This window comes from Pongo abelii, chromosome 14 (assembly GCF_028885655.2).
Source record: "Pongo abelii isolate AG06213 chromosome 14, NHGRI_mPonAbe1-v2.0_pri, whole genome shotgun sequence".
In the NCBI taxonomy this organism is placed as follows: domain Eukaryota; kingdom Metazoa; phylum Chordata; class Mammalia; order Primates; family Hominidae; genus Pongo; species Pongo abelii.
This window is the reverse complement of record NC_071999.2, coordinates 54,296,946-54,316,596: the sequence shown is the minus strand read 5'-3', so window position 1 is coordinate 54,316,596 and position 19,651 is coordinate 54,296,946. Positions and strand designations below refer to the sequence as shown.

Below are 19,651 nucleotides of genomic sequence, written 5' to 3'. Positions count from 1 at the left end.
TAATAGGCATATGGACCAGTGGTAGCAAACAAATATTAATAATAGTCCTCAAGGAGTCTCTGAATCATTTATATCCTAGACAAAGGTTGCAACATACTCCTGAATACTGGGAAGGTATGGCCTACTCTGCCTATCAATAGTATATCTTCACACATTCAAATCACAAATATTTAACTACTTCTCTTTTAATTATAAATAAAATAAATTTTATTTTTGCCAGTTGTCCTTCAATTTAAGATTAGGAATTAGCAATATAATTATAAAATCAAAAGTGATTTTTATGTCCTCATGTTATAAAGGAAGTGGCCATAGAATCAACTAGAGTATTTGTTTTAAGTGTAAAATGTGAGGGGAGAATGATTTTTTAAATTGATACAAAATAATTATACATATTTATGGGGTACGTCAGATATGTTGATATATGCATACAATTTGTATTGATCACATCAGGGTAATCAGGATGCCCATCACCTCAAATATTTATCGTTTCTTTGTGTTGGGAACTTTCCAAATCTTCTCTTCTAGCTGTTTTGAAATATACAGTAAATTATTAACTATAGTCACCCTACTGTGCTGTTGAATACTAGAACTTATTTCTCCTAACTGTATTTTTATACCTGTTAACCAACCTCTCTTCATCCCCCCTCCCTCCTACCTTCCCCAGCCTCTGATAACCTCATTCTACTGCAAGGAGAATAATTTTTATTGCTAGAGGCATCCCAAAATGTAAAGACTGAAAGAGGCGGGTGGATCACGAGGTCAGGAGTTCAAGACCAGCCTGGCCAAAATGGTGAAACCCTGTCTCTAATAAAAATACAAAAATTAGCCAGATGTGGTGGCGGGTGCCTGTAATCCCACCTACTCGGGAGGCTGAGGCAGAGAATTGCTTGAACCTGGGAGGCAGAGGTTGCAGTGAGCTGAGATCATGTCACAGCACTCCAGCCTGGGCAACAGAGCGAGACTTGGTCTCAAAAAAAAAAAAAAATGGAAAAGAAAATTGTCTATTTTTGAATTTAGGAAATGAACTGTTAATATATAGTTTGGTTGTTCAGTAACTATATATGCTAGATGGAATGTTAAGGAAAGATTCGTTAGATGTCACATTTATAAGAAATGAAATTTTTAAAAGGCTAAGATAACATGGATAAATCTACAATATCAACTAATTACTATTTTTTCCTATAGAATGAATGAGGTAAATGTGTTGTGCAGTAACGCTTTGCGTTCAGGTGTAATACATGACAATTTGAGAGACTAATAAATTCATTCTCTTTGACTCCTTATTTACCTAATGTTGTTTTTACATCCATATATCACTTCTTGTGTAATTTAGCAATTTCACAGCTGCTGAGGCTCCTGCATTGGCCTGAATACGAGCTCTGAGAACTCATGCCCCTTCAAACCTTTCAGACTTTTTTAGCTGATATTTCTTTAGCAGAATACCATGAAACTGGAGCACATGATGCATGACTCTAAAGTAATAAACCTGGTGGACTCGGGAGTAGGTCATACCACATACATGTACTTGCATTTTATATTTACTATTCAAATTTATCACAAGGCTTGTCTGATGCATTTAATGATCCACAAAATTCTCCTTGTGTTTCAGGATAGAATAAATAAGTCATTCATATTAAAGAGTATAATTACTGTGATTTTAATGTGAGCTACACCTTTGTATTTTTACTCTTCACTTTATTCTCTATCGGTGATTGTCAGCGTGCACAGCTTGCCCTCATTACACAGTGGCACACACTCTCCCCTCGCACTTGACTCTCCGAGGGCTAGGAGTCTGCCATCCTCTTCAGTTCCTGATCTCTTGCCGTCCGTCCTGGCTGCGCTCATTCCTCCCACTGCAGTGCTCTATGAGCTGTGTGCCCACACCTGATGGAAGTGAGTGCTGAGCCTCCCCAGATGCCAGCACTCTGTGTTAAACTGAAGGGCTAGGCCATGGTTGGTGGCCATGTTAGGAAACAGGACTTCATGCACCAGTGTCCCCAGCTTCCGGTGAGAGTGAAGTGCTCCAGAGAGACCAGTTGGGCCGTCTTGCAACAAAGGTTGCCTCGTTCTTTATCTGTTTATGCAGTGAATTGAACAGTCTGATTCTTTATGGCTTGCCAAGTGAAGCCTTAAGTATATTTAATATTTTCCCGAATTATGGACCCATAGCCACCAGCAAGGCTACTTATATAAAAATTTCTTTAAAATGGCATAAAATGAGTTCTCTTGCAAGTTTTACTAGAAATTTTATTCAAAATGATTTATTGGAAGGACTCAAAATTACTCATTTTTTATCTAATTTGCAGAACTAAAATAAAACAGGGAAGGATGTCTCTTGTAATTCTTGACCTCCCTGTCCCCCAGTGTCTTCACATGTAAAGAAGGATGGTAAAATGGCCAGAAGTTGGGAATTTGCTCCTGAAGAAGAAAGCAAGCCAGCCTAATATGGAGAATCCACTGCTGCTTTTACACTCTAATGTGTATTTTCTTTTCATTAGATTTTCGAAGACTATGAGAAATTGCTTCAGTCTGAGAATTATGTTACTAAGAGACAGTCTTTAAAGGTAATATCAAATTTCTTTAAGTTAGTGTCCCTGTAAGTTGATATCTCATTAGCAAATGATGGGTCTATTAGTATATGAGTAAACACAGAAAAATTAAAATATCCTTTTTTAATAACTTGAGAAGTATTTACTATATTTTATGTTATGACTGTATTTTATAGCAAAATAATGTAAGTATCCTGTCTTGCTTTTGGAAGTAACAATATAAGTACATGATAAGTAAAATTTAGAATATTTCCGCTGAGGCCAGGCATCTTGGCTTACGCCTGTAATCCCAGCACTTTGGGAGGCCAAAGTGAGCGGATCACCTGAGGTCAGGAGTTCAAGACCAGCCTGGCCAACATGGCAAAACCCCATCTCTACTAAAAATACAAAAATTAGCTGGGCATGGTGGTGGGTGCCTGTAATCTCAGCTACTCGGGAGGCTGAGGCAGGAGAATCACTTGAACCTGGGAAGTGGAGGTTGCAGTGAGCCAAGATCGTGCCATTGTACTCCAGCCTGGGCAACAAGAGCGGAATTCCATCTCAAAAAAAAAAAAAAAAAAGACATGTAAAATGCAAAAATTAAACCTTCCCTCTAAGTTTTAAGCACAGCAATTGATAAATTCTTAATATCTGTATTTTTGAGTATAAAATAGCTTTTTACTATCAAATTATGTTTATATAGTTGAAATGTTATGGGGCTTCTGTTTTATGGGAAGCATTTATCTCCCAGATTTGCAACATATTTTCCTAAAGAATTTTTTATGCTATATTTCATCGCCAGGTCCCATTCCCTGAGCATTCATGACAGTCTGTTTTCCTGTAGGTTGCTTAAAATACTTCCACCACTTAACATGACGTGTTCACATTATATTTACAGAAGAGATTCTGAAATATGAAACATGGTCATTCCCTAAGAATTAGAAGAGAAATGTTTTTTAAAAATCAACTCTAACAAACAGATATGTCAGAAGACTACATGATCGCATATACGAAATTTTGCTTTTCTAAAATACCGCCAGGATTACACTGAAACAGAATCTGGCAAGCGATTAAAAGACGATGCAGCTAGCTGGAAACAAAAATAAAGCCAATTCTCAATTACCCGTAAATAGCATAGTTTGATGAATTATTGGAGAAGGAGGTGTGAGGGAGGTAATAAGACATTCCATTTAGTTAACAAATATTTATGTGCTCATTCTCCAGACATATGATGACAGCCAAGAACAGCTCTGGGCCTCACATTCTGTTGTTGGAAAACAGACAATAGACAAATAAACAAATACATAGTTTTCAAATGGTTTTAAGTATTAAAAAGAAGAGTAGGGAAAGGAGGCAGAAAGGGGCGACTTGGGAGATAGGCGTGTGTGTGTGTGTGTGTGTGTGTGTGTGTTTGTGTGTGTGTGCCAGAGCAGCTAGATGATCAGTGAAGTCCTTGATAAATTGATCTTTAAACAGAGGGCTAAATTTATGGAAAATTAAGATGGCTCTGATAAGGGTGTTTGTGTGTGTATGTGTGTGTGTGTGTGAAACCAAGTTACATCTGCTACTTGAGGTTATGCACCTATTAACTGGCTGTGGAAATGACAGGGAACCCAACAGAGTAAGACCACATCCATCTATGAGTGGCCCTCTCTCCCTCAGTGGAATGGTGCCTGGAAGCAGCCATGTGGCCAGCGGGAGGTGGGAGAGCCCCTGAGGGGAGGGAGATGTGAGCTGGAGTTGTATCTCTGTCCTTCAGATCCCACTCAGAATCCCACAAAAAGAATGTTTTCAGCAGATGATAAAACTGACTGTTTTTAGTGCAGCAACTCATATGATAGATCAGCTTGCTAAACATCACACTTGTATTGTCATTTTTTCCTATTTTTTCTAGGTTTGGGATATAGTGTCACACACTTGTGTTATTTTTACATGTCAAATGATGGCATTCATAGAACAATGCATTTCCTTCTAAATTTGGAGTATAATTTTAAACTAAGACAATAAAGTCAATCTGTTTTGTATCACATTTTTTGTCAGTTTACTTTGCCCACGATCCTGCATCACCCATGACCTGGTTTCCTTTGTATTTGTACCCTCACTGGGTGTTAATGGGGAGGCCATTTTTCAGCCAGCCATCCAGCACTTTTTATTGAGTTTCCCCTTTGTGTAGAAACTCATACCAGGAGACCCATCTAGAAAAAAAGCCCACAGATATGCTGCTGTCTGTGCTGGAGCCAGTAGCGATGAGACCAAACTGTGTGCAGAACTGACCTTTGGGCAGAGAGTGACTTCAGTGCTGTGTTCTCCCATGTCCAGAAAGCTTGCTAAGAGCAGATGAATATGAGGATGTATTCTGTTTATACAGCTGCATACGTGAAGAATAGAATTCGTTATTTGTAGGGCTCCACAAGGATAGCCAAATGAGGTAAGCTTGTCGGTGGTACAACGAGTAGTGGCCCTGGAAAGAAGATGGCAATTGGAGTAGTAAACAGAGGTGACAGTGCTCTGAAGGGCCAGCATATAGGAAGTTGCTCATAAATTCTCCAAATCCTTCCTTTTTTTTCAATGGGAGTCTGTCAGATACTGGATCAAAATCGAGAGATTTATATGAACTAAGTTGATTGAACCAAATCAGGAGGAAGAAAGCTGTTTGTATTTCCTACTTATTAGCAGATGCCTCAGCCTACTCACGAGGCATCTTTCCTGTTTTTCATTACTTCACCCAGACATACCATTTGGCTGCTACTCCTGCCTAAAATCTTTACAGTTAGGCATCTCATGGATATCTGATTTATAGCATGGTAAAACCAAGCATTGATGGGACACTGGAAAAAAATGCCTGACAAAATGCAGATGAATTACCTAAGAATGCAGAAAGTATTAAAATGGTTACTGGAGAGTTGGTTTTTTTTTAACGTTAGATTATAGGAAGAGATGTTGCCAAAATGGTTTTGCATCACTCTGTTCAAGCAAACAAAAAGGTAGACGACTGTGAAATAAGTTCATATATAAACATAGAGCTCATTAAATATTGTTCACTCTTTTTTTTTTTTTTTTTTTTTTTTTGCTAGAAAAATGTTCTGGAAGCTCCACTGATGCAATTTTGGTTTTTCCTTTTGGTAATTAGATCTGTAGTACCAGTATATTCTATTTTGACACAACTGTGTTTATATATAAATGGATTCTGTAATACTTTTTACATAGATGTTTCATAATTGCAGGAAACAAGAGAGGTTAGATTATTATATAGCAACTTTGTAAGTAATAAACTGTCTTAAGTACTAGGCTATTTTCTAATTCCAAAGTAGTTGCTACCTGCTGCCTTTTATTAATCATATTCTAAATTTTCCTGCACTGCTTAATTCCTGGTGTCAATAAAAAATAATTAACAGAGAAATTCCTTCCCATCATGTGACAGAGCTTAGGAATTTTTTCCTTATCTTCTGCAGAGGCCTGGCATTTAATTACCAGCAAGAAAGATTATAATTCAAAAGAAGCTTGGTGGAAACTGGGGAATTTTTTGGGCTGTGGTCAATTTCATTAAAACACTTAGGTTTCTAAAAAACTTATTTCCACTTGCTGCATGGCTTAACTATGTACTGTGAGGCATACAAAATAAGAAATTTAAAGAGGTAAAATATGTGTGTTTTCCATTTACTTGGTATAGTATTGCTTTATAGTGCTTTGTATTATTCTGGAATGCAGCATTTTGTCATTGTTAATATTAAAATAGATTAACATTTAATGGCTAAAAGATTTAGTGTTCAATTAACACAATTAATTGTTTCAGAAAAATTGTGAAATTCTATTAGCAGAGGATAGATTGGATAGAATTTATATGTAGATATCCCCAGGTGATAAAAATTGAAGTGACCTAATCTGAACTTAACTCATAAATATAGCTTCAACAAATGTTTATTGAGTATGCGTGTGTAAATTTTCAAAAATGAAATTTTCTTTTGCTGAAGCCTTTTAACATGAGTGTATATGATATATATGTGTCTATTCAGTATTTGATTCCTTTTGTATGTATCTTTAGAAGATAAGTAAGGCTCCTGACAGGCTTACAACCCAGAAGTTTTTTAGTTTTAGTTTTTTCTTTTTGGAGGGTCTGGAAGCCATACCTTTGAAATATAAGCATCTAGGAAGATAATACTGTCTCCCTGTCACAAGGAGAGTTTAACCTAGGTGCCCTGTTCCAAGCTGCAACTGTTTGCTTGTCAGAGAGATAAGAGAAGTTTTATTATTCAGATAAATAGCTCAAACCAATGGTCACCTCAATTGCCAGGTGCATTAGGGTGAACCATGAAAGAGTGCACAGAAATGGTAGTCAGGTCCTCCCCTAGTGGACAGGTTACCCTTCATCTTGAGGATATATGTATGTAATGGATTGTAGCTGCTTGACTGTAATAAGGGATAGTTTTGTCTGTTTGTAATCTCTTTTTCAGAGATGAGTTACTGTATTGTGCTCTGGATATGTGGGTAGGACTTTTATTTCCCCAACAGTACCCATGCACATCACACAGTTAGGTTGTAAGGGGATTTGAAACACGCCCTTATGGAGCTTATTCTTTAAACAGGGTCACAAATAACTCTGCACTGCAAGGCAAAGCAAAGTCCACTGTAGAGAAGAGGAAAGGCTTTCCCGAAGACGATGTCTGAGCTGGTTCTGAGAGGACGGGCCAGGTTTGGAAAGGCAGAGAAGAGCTGAAAGTGTTTCTCAAGACTTTGCAGCTGGGGAAGTAAAGCCACAGGGACAGGAGAGTGGGGAAGATGGAGGAAGGGAGCAGAGGAAAGGAAGCAGGAGAAATGATTCCACATCACACAGGCTGGGAACGGCATCTTAATGGGTTTACTTTTTTCTAAATCTATGGGAATCTAGGAATTTGCTTGTTTATTCATTCACTTTCTAATCTAAGTGGAATTGGTAAGAAATACTGATTTTTGGAAGATTTCTTTGACAAAATGTGCAGAATGGATTGGATTAGGTGAAGACTGAAGGAGAGACCATTTTGCATGCTGTGGCAGTAGGTCAGCTGAAAGGTAGTGAGGGTTTAAATGAGATTACTGGCTGTGAACATTGAATGAAAAGTGTTCAAGAAACACTTAAAAACAGAAAATTGGTAGGTCTTAGATGGAGATTTGATGTAAGGAGCAAGGGAAAGAAAGGAGCTAAGGAAGATTTCAGCTCTCTTCCCAACTGGAGGAGGGCAGCTCCTGATGCCATTAACAAAGAGAAGAAAGGGAGTTGGTTTTAGAGATGCTAAGTGTGACAGTCCAGCAGTGTTCAAGTGGGACTGCCCAGTGAGCAGTTAGAAATGTGGGTCTAGAGGCCGGGCGCGGTGGCTCACGCCTGTAATCCCAGCACTTTGGGAGGCCGAGGCGGGCGGATCACGAGGTCAGGAGATCAAGACCATGCTGGCTAACGCGGTGAAACCCCGTCTCTACTAAAAATACAAAAAAATTAGTCGGGCGTGGTGGCAGGTGCCTGTAGTCCCAGCTACTTGGGAGGCTGAGGCAGGAGAATGGCGTGAACCTGGGAGGTGGAGCTTGCAGTGAGCCCAGATCATGCCACTGCACTCCAGCCTGGGATACAGAGTGAGACTCTGTCTCAAAAAAAAAAAAAAAAGAAAAGAAAGAAATGTGGGTCTAGAGTTCAGGAAAGAAGCTGAGGCTAGAAATGTAGATTTGGGAGACATCTTCCTAGATGTTACAGTTGAACCCATGGGTGTAGATGAGACTGTTGGGAGATAAAAGCTAGCAGATCCAAGTATACAGCTTGGAAAATTGCTGCATAAATAATGCAAAAGGCAAGGGAGCCATAGAACAGGTAGCAAAGGAACAAGCTGCACGAGGTAAGAAACCAGGAGCAAAGAAAGTTTCCAGAAGGTGTTAGGTTAGCGTTAGAAGCTGCAGAAAGATGAAGGAGGTTGCAGATTAACAATTTGACTACGTGGTTGCTATTCCATGTGTATGAGAATAACTAGTGACCAGCTAACATCCAACAGGGGTCATCCTTTTTTCAGTTTAACAAATGTTATTTTCATGCATTAAAATAACCTCAGGTTGTGTACTTCTTACATGTTAAATACACAAAAGATACATCACAGGCAAGGTGGTGGTTTACTGGCAGCCAGATTCTTGCACATATCTGGTACTCCTTTGATAGACAGTTGGCCCTCAGTTTGATGTGTGCTTTTCTTCCCATCCAGGATTTCTGTAACCATGTAACAATGTGTTACTCTCCCGAGGCCTTCAGAAAAAGTCCAGCAAATAGGACAATTGAAAACTAAACATATCTTCTATATAAAGTTATATTACGGTATGTTTCAGCCCCCTGGCTGCTGAAGCTTTAGGAATTGCTACAGCAGCCAGGGGGCTGTAATTCTGTTCTCCAGAATTATGGTGAGAACAAAAAAGTTTCTGAGATAGAGCAGCAATACATTCAGCTATGTTGCTAGAGGGTCTTCAACTATTCTTACTTTGGGTATTTTTCTTTTGTTTTAAGGTAATGCTGTATTTGGGGAACTATTAATTTGTCACCAAAAAATGTTTTGCTTTGCTTTTTAATAAAAACTTGTTGCACTTACTAAATTTGATACAGATTTGGGGTCAATTTTTTTTCTGACTTTATATCAGGTTTTATTATAAAAGTCAGGGGAAATGTAAGAGTCATTTAACAAACTGTCTTAGTAGTGAACTCCTAGCATACATTTATGCAGGTAAAGAAGGTATCATTATGGTACCAATTTTGTTATTGCTTCTACCTGAATGCCTATGGAGCAATACATTAGTGGGAAGCAAGATAATTAAAGTAAGTATTGAAAACCATAAATTTATTTCTGCCTAGTTCTAGGTGAGCTGCAGCAAAGACCGACTGAAAAAAGGTACTAAGCACTGACATCAGCAAAGCAGTGTGAAAAACTTGCTCAATAACTATTGCTTTTATGCCTGTGCTTTGAGATGCACTTACGGACACTCTAATTTTTTTCATGACACCATTCTTACTCACATTTATATTTTGTTTTTCAGTGAGAAGACGTGAGCTATATTTTGAATCAGGTGGCTCTGAGATTACAGCTTTGGTTTTGTGTTTTCCTCTAGCTGCTAGGGGAGCTGATCCTGGACCGTCACAACTTTGCCATCATGACAAAGTACATCAGCAAGCCGGAGAACCTGAAACTCATGATGAACCTCCTTCGGGATAAAAGTCCCAACATCCAGTTCGAAGCCTTTCATGTTTTTAAGGTAAAAAGTACAAGCTCTGGGAACAATGTTGTAGGCAATTCTTTTTCCAGTTCTAAATGGCAAACTCACTGCTCTTTACCCTCCTTCATACTTGAAAGAAAATGAAATAGGCGGTCTTTGTGTTTTGCATGATTTAGATGAAATTTCAGAGTTATCTTAATGAATGCCCATTCATAAAGGTTTGCTGACTAATCCATACATCTAAATATTTTTATTTTTTCACGGAGAAAATGCATGATACTCTTTCCCAAAACTTCTGAAACAATCAGTGATTGAGCTAGATCCCAAACCCTGAGTGTCAGCCTTGAATGCTTTGCTTCCTATAAGCACTATCTCTTCGAACTTTAAATGACACCCTGAAGACACAGCCGGGTACTACTCACATTATTAATATTATTATTTTTTTGCAATGTATTTTATTATGATAGAAAAGTAACCCCTTTAGACAACAGTGTTTTTTTTTTGTTTTTTGTTTTTTGTTTTGAGATGGAGTCTCACTCTGTCGCCCAGGCTGGAGTGCAGTGGCGCGATCTCGGCTCACTGCAACCTCTGCCTCCCAGGTTAAAGCGATTCTCCTGCCTCAACCTCCTGAGTAGCTGGGACTGCAGGTGTGTGTCACCAGTCCTGGCTAATTTTTTTTTATTTTTAGTAAAGGCAGTTTTCACCGTGTTAGCCAGGGTGGTCTTGATCTCCTGACCTCGTGATCTGCCCTCCTCGGCCTCCCAAAGAGCTGGGATTACAGGTGTGAGTCACCGCACCTGGCCCTACAATAGATTTTTTTAACAGGTGGGGTAGGTGGGAGAATGCTATTTGTAATTCTGTATTCCCGGCCTAACTATCGTAAATAGTTCAGTACATTTTATTTTCCAGTGCACACATTCCAGAGTTTTTTCTACAGCTGTATTCACATTATACCAACAATTGATATCCTAATTTTATTACTTAATACTATACCATAAGTAACCATTTTCATTATTGCTATAAATAGTTTTTAGAGCCAGTAAATTTCCCGCCATCATAGTGTGTCATTGGGTATATTTCTTCTAGTTTAATAGTCCTATGTCATTGATATTTAGGTTACTTTCATTTTTTCCTACTCTAAGTAATGCTACAATGTGCATTTTATGCATCCAGCTAATTTTTTTTTAATATTTAAGATTCTTATTTTATGATAGATACCTAGAGTGGAAATAAACATTCAGAGAGTCCCAGAATTTTTTGGTTCTTTTTTCTAAAAATCTTTAAAAATTTTACTTATTTTTTAAATTCAGAGGCAGGGTCTTGCTCTGTTGCCCAGGCTAGAGTGCAGTGGTGTGATCATGGCTTATTGCAGCCTCAAATTCCTAGGCTCAAGCGATTCTCCCCCCTCAGCCTCCTAAGTAGCTGGGACTATAGACCCGTGCCACCTCGCCTAGCTAAGTTTTTTATTTTTTTAAGAAACGGGGTCTTGCTGTGTTGCCCAGGCTGGTCTCAAAATCTTAGGCTCAAGTGACCTTCCTGCCTCAGCCTCTCAAATTGCTGGGATTGTAACTGAACACAAGTCAGATTGCTCACCACATGCAGAGTCCAATTAACAAAAGGCAGGTCTGGTAAAAAGAAAGTTACTTTATTAGCCAAAACTAATAATAGGAAAGTGGCCAGATTCCCATCCAACACAACTACTTTGAATTTTAGGGGCAAGGCAACGTTTTAAAAAGAGAAAACATGATATGGAAGGCATGTAAAAATTATGCTGAGTACAGTGTCTGTATTTCTTGTTCTGGTGGCTGTCTTGGGTCCCCGTCCAGGTGGAAAGCAGGCTGGCATCGTCTCAACGATGGCTGGGTTGTTGACTAGCCACCTTGAGGTTATCTCTGGAATTTTGCAGCTGGGTCTCCAAGCTTGGTCTGTCTGACTCAAGATTCACGTTTAGCCCCTGGAACTTCTAAGTAGGCAGATAATTAGATACCAGCATGCAGTTAGATAAATGTGAAGGGAGTATAGACAGTGAGAAAGGGGTGGGTCATGGAGTCTATTTTAAGACTAAGGGAAAAAACTTCCGCAGTTTGCTTCAAGGTTACATCTTTAAACCCAAGAGAAAGGGGAAAAAATGTTTTAAATGCATTTTGAAGTTAAGCTGCCTAGTTACAGGATTATAGGTGTGAACCATGGCACCTGATCTCGGTTTTTATAAAGAATGTTTAGTGATAGAATTTGTAAGTCCATAAATGGGAGGCATGGCAGTTTATAAGGTAATTGTTGCTTTGAAAAGTAAGACATTTTTAGTTGATCTTTCAGCCACCAGGTATGTATTACATCATTATATATATATATAAATTGAAGAGCCATGTAGGACGAGGTATGGGGAAACGGGCATGGAGCTTCCATGCCTTCCCTGAGCAGCCACCCTCCAGGAGTCTCCATGTGTTCGGCTCTCTGGAAGCTCCAGCCCAGATATTTATTGTCCAAAAACCCATTGGAGCAGTTAAAATCCTCAACTAATTTATAAATTCTATTCAGTTCCATTCAAAATCACGACTGGACTTCCCCTGGAACTTGACAAGCTGATTCTATAATTTGTATGGTAGAGCAATAGCCTAGGATTATCTATGGCAATTTTGAAGAAGGAAGTAATCTTCTCTACCAGATATTAAGACTTGTTATGGATTTGGAGTAAATGAAAACAGCATTGTATTGCCTTAGAAGCTGATAAATAGAACAGCAAAACAGAGTAGAGGGCCCAGAAATAAACCTATATAAATCTGAAACTTGATATTTGATCATGGAGGGATTATAAACCAGTGAAGAAAGGGTTAAATATTCAACAAATGTTTCTTGGATAACGGGTTGTCCATGTAGAGAATCTTACCCTGCAGTATACACAGAAATAAGTTCTAGATAAAGATCTGCACTAGAAAAGCAATTTTTTTAACTTTTAGAAGAGAAAATAAGAGGCTGTCTATATAATATCGGGGTAGGAAGAATTCCTTTAAAAAAAAATAAAAAGTCACAAAACATAGTAGAAATTTTTCGTGAGACAGGGTCTGACTAAATTGCCCAGGCTGGAGTGCAGTAGTGTGATCATGGCTTACTACAGCACTGACCTCTCGGCCTCAAGCAATCATCCTGCCTCAGCCTCCTGAGTAGCTGGGACTATAGGCCTGCCTTTACCATGCCCAACTAATTCTATTTTTATTATTTGTAGTGATGAGGTCTCGCTGTTTTACCTAGGCTGGTCACAAACTCCTGGGCTCAAGTGATCCTCCTGCCTTGGCCTCCCTAATGCTGGGATTATAGGTATGAGCCCATACCCAGCCATAATAGAAAATATTTAAAAATGTGACCACACTAAAATTTTAAACTTCTGTTCAAAAAAGAAATCATAAAGTGAAAAGACAGGATAGAATGTGGCATGTATAACTGACAGGTCTTTAAGAAAAAGACAAATAACAGAAAAATAGGCAAAAGATACAAGTTGGTAGTTTACAGATGAGGAAACCTGATTGGCCAATAAATAGGTGTTCTTCTTACTTGTAATTGTGAAATGGCCATTAAAATATCAATGAGATACCACTTTATGTTCTTCATATTGGCAAAAATGTCCAACCATATCAGATTTTTGTAGGATTGGACAGCAGTGGGAACTGTCATACACTGTGTAAACTGGTATAATCACTTTGGAGAACAGTTTAGCAAAATAAACTCTTGAAGCTGTGGATACCCTTCAACTCTGAAATCCATTTCTAGGCAGTTTCTTAGAGACACTCTTGGATGTGTGCATAAGGGGTCATGTACAGTAAGTCCTCTCTTAAAGTCGTTGATAGGTGCTTGGAAGCCAACTTTAAACAAAACCGTGTACATTACAGCAAGTCCTCGAATAACAATGTTTTGTTGTAAACTTGATGGGGGAAAAATTGTTTGCCTTATCTGTTGTTTTGCTTAAAGTTACAGTTTCTAAGAAGTTATCCACCTTAAATAAGGACTTAATGTGTAAAGATGTTTATTGCAACATTGTTTAAAATGGGAAAAGCCATACATGGACACCAATGGGAGACTGGGAAAATAAATTGTGCTACACAAATACAATAGCACATAATAATGGGTTAAAATAAATAGAGTTATGTGGATCGCTTTGCCTAATCTTAGAAACATTTTGTTGAGTGGAATGACCAAATATTTAAATATTTCATTTATTTAAAGTTTGAAAACATGCAAAAGAACACTAAGTGTAGATTCATATATATGCAGTTAGAGTCCAAAAACATGCATGGAAGCCGGGCATGGTGGCTCATGCCCGTAATCCCAGAACTTTGGGAGGCGGAGGTGGGTGGATCACTTGAGGCCAGGAGTTTGAGACCAGCCTGGCCGACATGGCAAAACCCAGTCCCTAGTAAAAATACAAAAATTAGCCAGGTGTGGTGGTGCATGCCTGTAGTCCCAGATACTCAGTGGGCTACGGCAGGATTGTCACTTGAACCTGGGAGGCAGAGGTTGCAGTAAGCCGATATTGCGCCACTGCACTCCAGCCTGGGTGACTGAGCGAGACTCTGTCTCAAAAAAACAAATAAACAAGCAAAATGCATGGGAATGCCAAATGCCAAATTCAGGATAGTGGTCATCTCAGGAGAAGAAGTAGGGAAGAGAATAAGCGATATCATACAGGAGTGTCCAATAGCCTTCAACTATATCTGTAATATTTTATTTAAAAAAAATCTGAAGACAAGTATGGCAAAAAAATATTAGATTTTGATAGAGCCAATGGTGGGAATGTGAAGTCTGATATGTTACTCTTGTACTCTTCCGTGTGTTAGAATTATTTCATAAAAAGTTTCAAAAAAATGAATGAAACAAAAATAGAGTGCTGTAGGCCTGGAAAATGCCTACACATTATAAAATGGTAGGCCCTCTCAAGACCATTGGACTGAAGGAATGTAGAAGGCTGTGTATCATGTCATTCAGCTCCCACAGAACTTTAAATGAGAATAAACTTCATATAATTTTGTTCAAAAATGCAGTATTATATATAGAAGGAAACAGTGGGTTGCAAAATAAAAATAACCTATTTCCATCCTCTGAGAAGATCAGAATTTGGGTCACCTAATCATTGGACAGGGTAGGTACATTTAAAAATAGTTGACCACTTGTTTACTTGTATGTGTGTAACTTGGCCTGCCACGTACCCCGGCTATGTTCCTTCCACTGAAGTATGAACTACATTGTTTACTTGCCAAAAATATTTTGTTATTTAGAAAAAAGTAACAGCTAAGTCCTAGGATTGTCTTCACATCTTTTAATTAATAGGTTTTTTTCCCCAAAGCACCTTCCGTAGGGTGCAAAGAATGTGGAACCCAGTCCTGAAAATGTCTTTGCTGGATTGTTAATGGCTGACTCTCATTAGCTTGCTAATAGGCTCAACACGTGCTTCCTACTATTGGTGAGCAGGATAGTGTGGTGAGAAAGCCCCGATGGAGGTCAAGAGAGCAGGGTCTTTGTGCTGTCTCAGTTGCCAGCAGCCACTTTGGGCAAATCCACCTGGATCCATTTTTTCACTTGCAAAATGAAAGTGCTGAAGTCTAATTCTAAGATACTAGGTCAGGAGACTTTTGTCTCTGGTCTTGACTCTCCCAGAGATGTGCCCAATATGGATTGAGGGACCCATTATGAGATGATCTTCTTCCCTTCCTTTCCCTGTTAACCTTGATACCAAAGGGCCATGTTGCCCCTTCCCACGAAACCATGTAAGGTATAAGAAAATGGTCTGTGTCATTTGCTCGCTCAGAGCTGGCATGGCCAGTGCCAAATATGGCACTAGTCTGTCACTCAGATCCTAGCAGTTGGCTATGATAGCTATTCCCTTCAAAACAAGAAGTTCTGTCCCCAGCTTATTCCAGAATATAAAAGTCAGCTTGACAGTTCAGGCAAAAAAGTATGTAGAACAAGAATGAGAATAGTTTCCATGTGGTCTTACTGAAAATAAGCAAAATTACAGATGAATTTAGTGAAGGACTAACCGTGAATTACTCACTTCCTTAAGGACCCACTTTTTAATATTATTTATTTATTTATTATTTTTTCTGAGACGGAATTTTACTCTTGTTGCCCAGGCTGGAGTGCAATGGCATGATCTTGGCTCACCGCACCCTCCACCTCCCAGGTTCAAGTGATTCTCCTGTCTCAGCCTCCTGAGTAGCTGGTATTACAGGCATGCGCCACCACGCTCAGCTAATTTTTGTATTTTTAGTAGAGACGAGGTTTTGCCATGTTGGCCGGGCTGGTCTCAAACTCCCGACCTCAGGTGATCACCTGTCTCAGCCTCCCGAAGTGCTGGGATTACAGGTGTGAGCCACCACTCCCGGCCTAAGGACCCACTTTCTAGCACACCAAACTACTATGGTCATGGTGTACCAAATCTAACTCTACTCGTGGAGAAAGCAATTGAGACCAAGTGAATTTAGGAATTGGCTATGAACTAGTTTAATAATGATAATTTCCCCTAAAATTGTAACAGCATATTGGAAAGTGTGCCAACTTCCGACTTAATGTCTCACCAACTACTTTTAAATGGTGTCGAACATTCAGCTTTGTCGTGTCCTCATTTGATCTTATTTTGCCCTTTGCATATTTAACAAAGAAGCCAAGGAGAAAATGTGAAAAGTCATAATTAAGGCCTCACTTCTCCTTTCTATTTTTAAAAATACTTTCTTTAAAAATTCATAAAACAATCAACTCTATGTTTGTTTATAGAAAGGTTTGCAATGGGTATTTCTGGCAAACTTTAGCAACATCATCAAACAAGTATGTAAATGTATTACTTACGGCTCTGTTTGATAATCCTGCTACTGAATGTTTATAATGTTGTCACCTACTTTACAAAATATTTTTGCAGTGGTATATAAAGAAAATGCAGCTTATATTTAATGTTTGTGAATATTACCTAGAATAAAAAATAATTTAAGTTACTTTTCCATGTAATTTTGAGATAAATGTCTAGTTTCCTATGTAACTTCCACAATTATATGAAATTTGTAGATCCCAAAGATTTGATTTCCAAAATACCAAAGCAATTGCATTAACAATAATGTTAGTAACATTTTAACATTTTGTAGCTTACAGAGCACTTTCCCTGACAAAATTCCATGTGATCCTCACTCCATCTGTGAAGTCAGGCAGGTGTGGTGTCCGTTTCATTGGTGAGGAAACTGTCTGAGAGATTAAGTGACAAGCCTGAGCTCTCACAGACAAGGCAGTCTTCTGCTTCCAAATCCCATGTTCTTTCTTCTACATAGCCCCACTTATATGTGGGGAACTGAGGCTGGTAAATTCGAAATGGCAAAGTGCCTCTTTGCTAGACCTTTGTATTTTGTAGAAGCTCTTTGCAAGCAGGAATTTTCCTCTGATTTGTTCTTTTTCTGCTCTATCTCCTAACAGCTAGAAAGGTTTTTGGCACATAGTGGTTATTTAAATATTTAATTAATGTCTAAGTAAGTAAATTAATACGTATGTTCTTTTTTTAGAATTATTTTTATTTTTATTTATTTATTTTTTATTTAAGACAGAGTCTCGCTCTGTCACCCAGGCTGGAGTGCAGTGGTGTGATCTCGGCTCACTGCAACCTTCGCTTCCCAGGTTCAAGTGATTCTCCTGCCTCAGCCCCCCAAGTAGCAGGGATTACAGGCGCCCACCACCACACCTGGCTAATTTTTTTTGTATTTTTAGTAGAGATGGGGTTTCACCAAGTTGGCCAACCTGGTCTCAAACTCCTGACCTCAAGTGATCTGCCTCCCTTGGCCTCCCAAAGTGCTGGGATTACAGACATGAGCCACCGCACCCAGCCAATATGTATGTTCTTAAAGGAAGGAAACTGAGAGCTTCTGTGCCTCTGAACCAGATAAGGATTGCTAGATAAAATACAAGATGCCCCATTCAATTTGAATTTGAGATGGACAAAGTATAGCACTGCACGGAACATACTAACATTAAAAAAATTACTCATTGTTCATCTGAAATAGAATTTAATGGAGCATCCTCTCTTTCTGTTTACTAAATCTGGTAATGCTAAACTGGAGGGACTCGTTTCAGTTTTCAAATATTGGGACAAGAACAAAGTCCTGGGTAGTAATATAGTGTCTTTTAAAAAAATCTTTCTGACAAAATGTTTGACAAGCATCGTCATGTTAAATAGAACTATTCTGACTTGAGAATATATTTAGATCCTTCCTTCTCGGCATATTCCATTCAGAAAGCGAGAATATGTAGGTCTGGAATCTATGTTTTGTACAGGCGGCTTCCCCTGGGAAGTCCCGGTCCACGTTTCCATCTGAGGCTTGGAGAATGAGGTCAGCAGTGTGTGTGCTCATCACACTCGCCAGACCTTCCAATGGAGCTGAAGGCCTTCGGGAAGAACAAGGATTCTGAATGGCTGTAGTATTTGTCCATTGTAGATGAAACCAGGAATAAGTGGCTAAAAGCTCAGTGATGAAAAGTACAGTATCACAGACCTGGGAAGGAAATAAAATAATTGAGAAAGTGATGGCACAAAGAGCAGAAAAATCCAGGGTGAGCAAGTGATAGCAGAGGGAAGGCCCCGATGCGCAAAGCCAGTATTCTCTTCAACTCGAGTCAGATTTCACCGGGATGAAGTTTATATTGACAGCTCTGGGAATCTTGAGGTTGGCCATGTCATCAGGTAAATGACTTCTCCTTAAGGATTCTAGGAAAGGAGACTGCACAGTTCCTCTGAGGTGCTTAGCTGGAGGAAGATATAGAGAATACAGAGAGGCTCAGCAGAGAGAAGCCACAGAGATGATTGAGCTATTTGGAAAACAAGACCTATGTGGAAAGATTTAAAAACACTTATGCACCAAAAAAAGAAGACTGACAGAGAAATTTAACAGTGGTACTTGAGGGAAGAGCACACGTTTCATAGAATATAATGCAAGCCAACAGCAGCTATCAATAGGCTGCGGAGAGTGACTATAAATAAAACCAATTTCCTGAGAACAGGAGTTGTAGACACTGGAATAGGTAGGTCATTGAGGACGGTTATAGAATCACCTTTTCAGGGGATCTAATAGGAATCAATTCTTGTTTGCCAGGAATTACCAGTGGGTTGTGTCTGAAGTGGAAGGATGAATTAGCTAAGTTCCTGAGGTCCCTCCCAGTTACAAGAGTCTATTCTTTCTACAATTGACTGTGATAAAGTGTATTAGAAGTATGAATTCCTCTTTTTACAGTATTACTAGAGGAAACACTAGTATACTCATTCTTTGGATGGAGGATAAAATATTTTACCCAAAATAGTTAAAATGAGCTATTGGGTTTAAATGTGAATCTTAATCACTTGCATCTGCATAATAGTAAATATTTGGGAAAGCGATTACTGCTGTATGTGACACTGCAGTGATTTCACGTTGAAGGAAGTAGCAACTGTAATGAGCAGCTGCTGCAGGCCAGAAGCTCTGCTAAACACTTTACAAGGACATACTCATTGAATACTTTCAAAACCCATCCAATTTTGGCCACAAAAAGGATGTGGCATTCGTAACATGCTACAACATGGATTAACCTTAAAAACATTGTGCTACGTGAAAGAAGCTAGTCATAGAAACCACGTATTTTATGATTCCATTTATATGAATGTCTAGAATAAGGCAAAGCTCTAGGGGCAGAAAGTAGATTAGTGTTGCCTAGAGCTGGGAGCATGTTGGGGTGCGGAGGGGGCGGGTGACTGCTAATGGGTATAGAGTTTCTTTTTGGGATGATGAAAATGTTCTAAAATTGATTCTGGTGATGATTGCACAACTATGTGAATATACTATAAAACATTAAAAAGTATACTTTAAGTGAGTCAACTGTATCGTCTGTGAATTTTATCTTAATAAAGCTGTTTTTAA

At 38.8% G+C, this 19,651-nt stretch overlaps 1 protein-coding gene across 11 annotated transcripts in view; it reads left to right on the top strand.

Moving 5' to 3' along the window:
- Positions 1-19,651, top strand: part of CAB39L (calcium binding protein 39 like) — a 141,749-nt gene that overhangs the window by 108,980 nt on the left and 13,118 nt on the right. For all 11 annotated transcript variants that reach the window (XM_024257672.3, XM_054529534.2, XM_054529533.2 and 8 more), the window contains 2 exons: positions 2,499-2,564; positions 9,636-9,779. In XM_024257672.3, the coding sequence (XP_024113440.2) occupies positions 2,499-2,564; positions 9,636-9,779 (210 nt within the window). The remainder of the gene's footprint in view (positions 1-2,498; positions 2,565-9,635; positions 9,780-19,651) is intronic.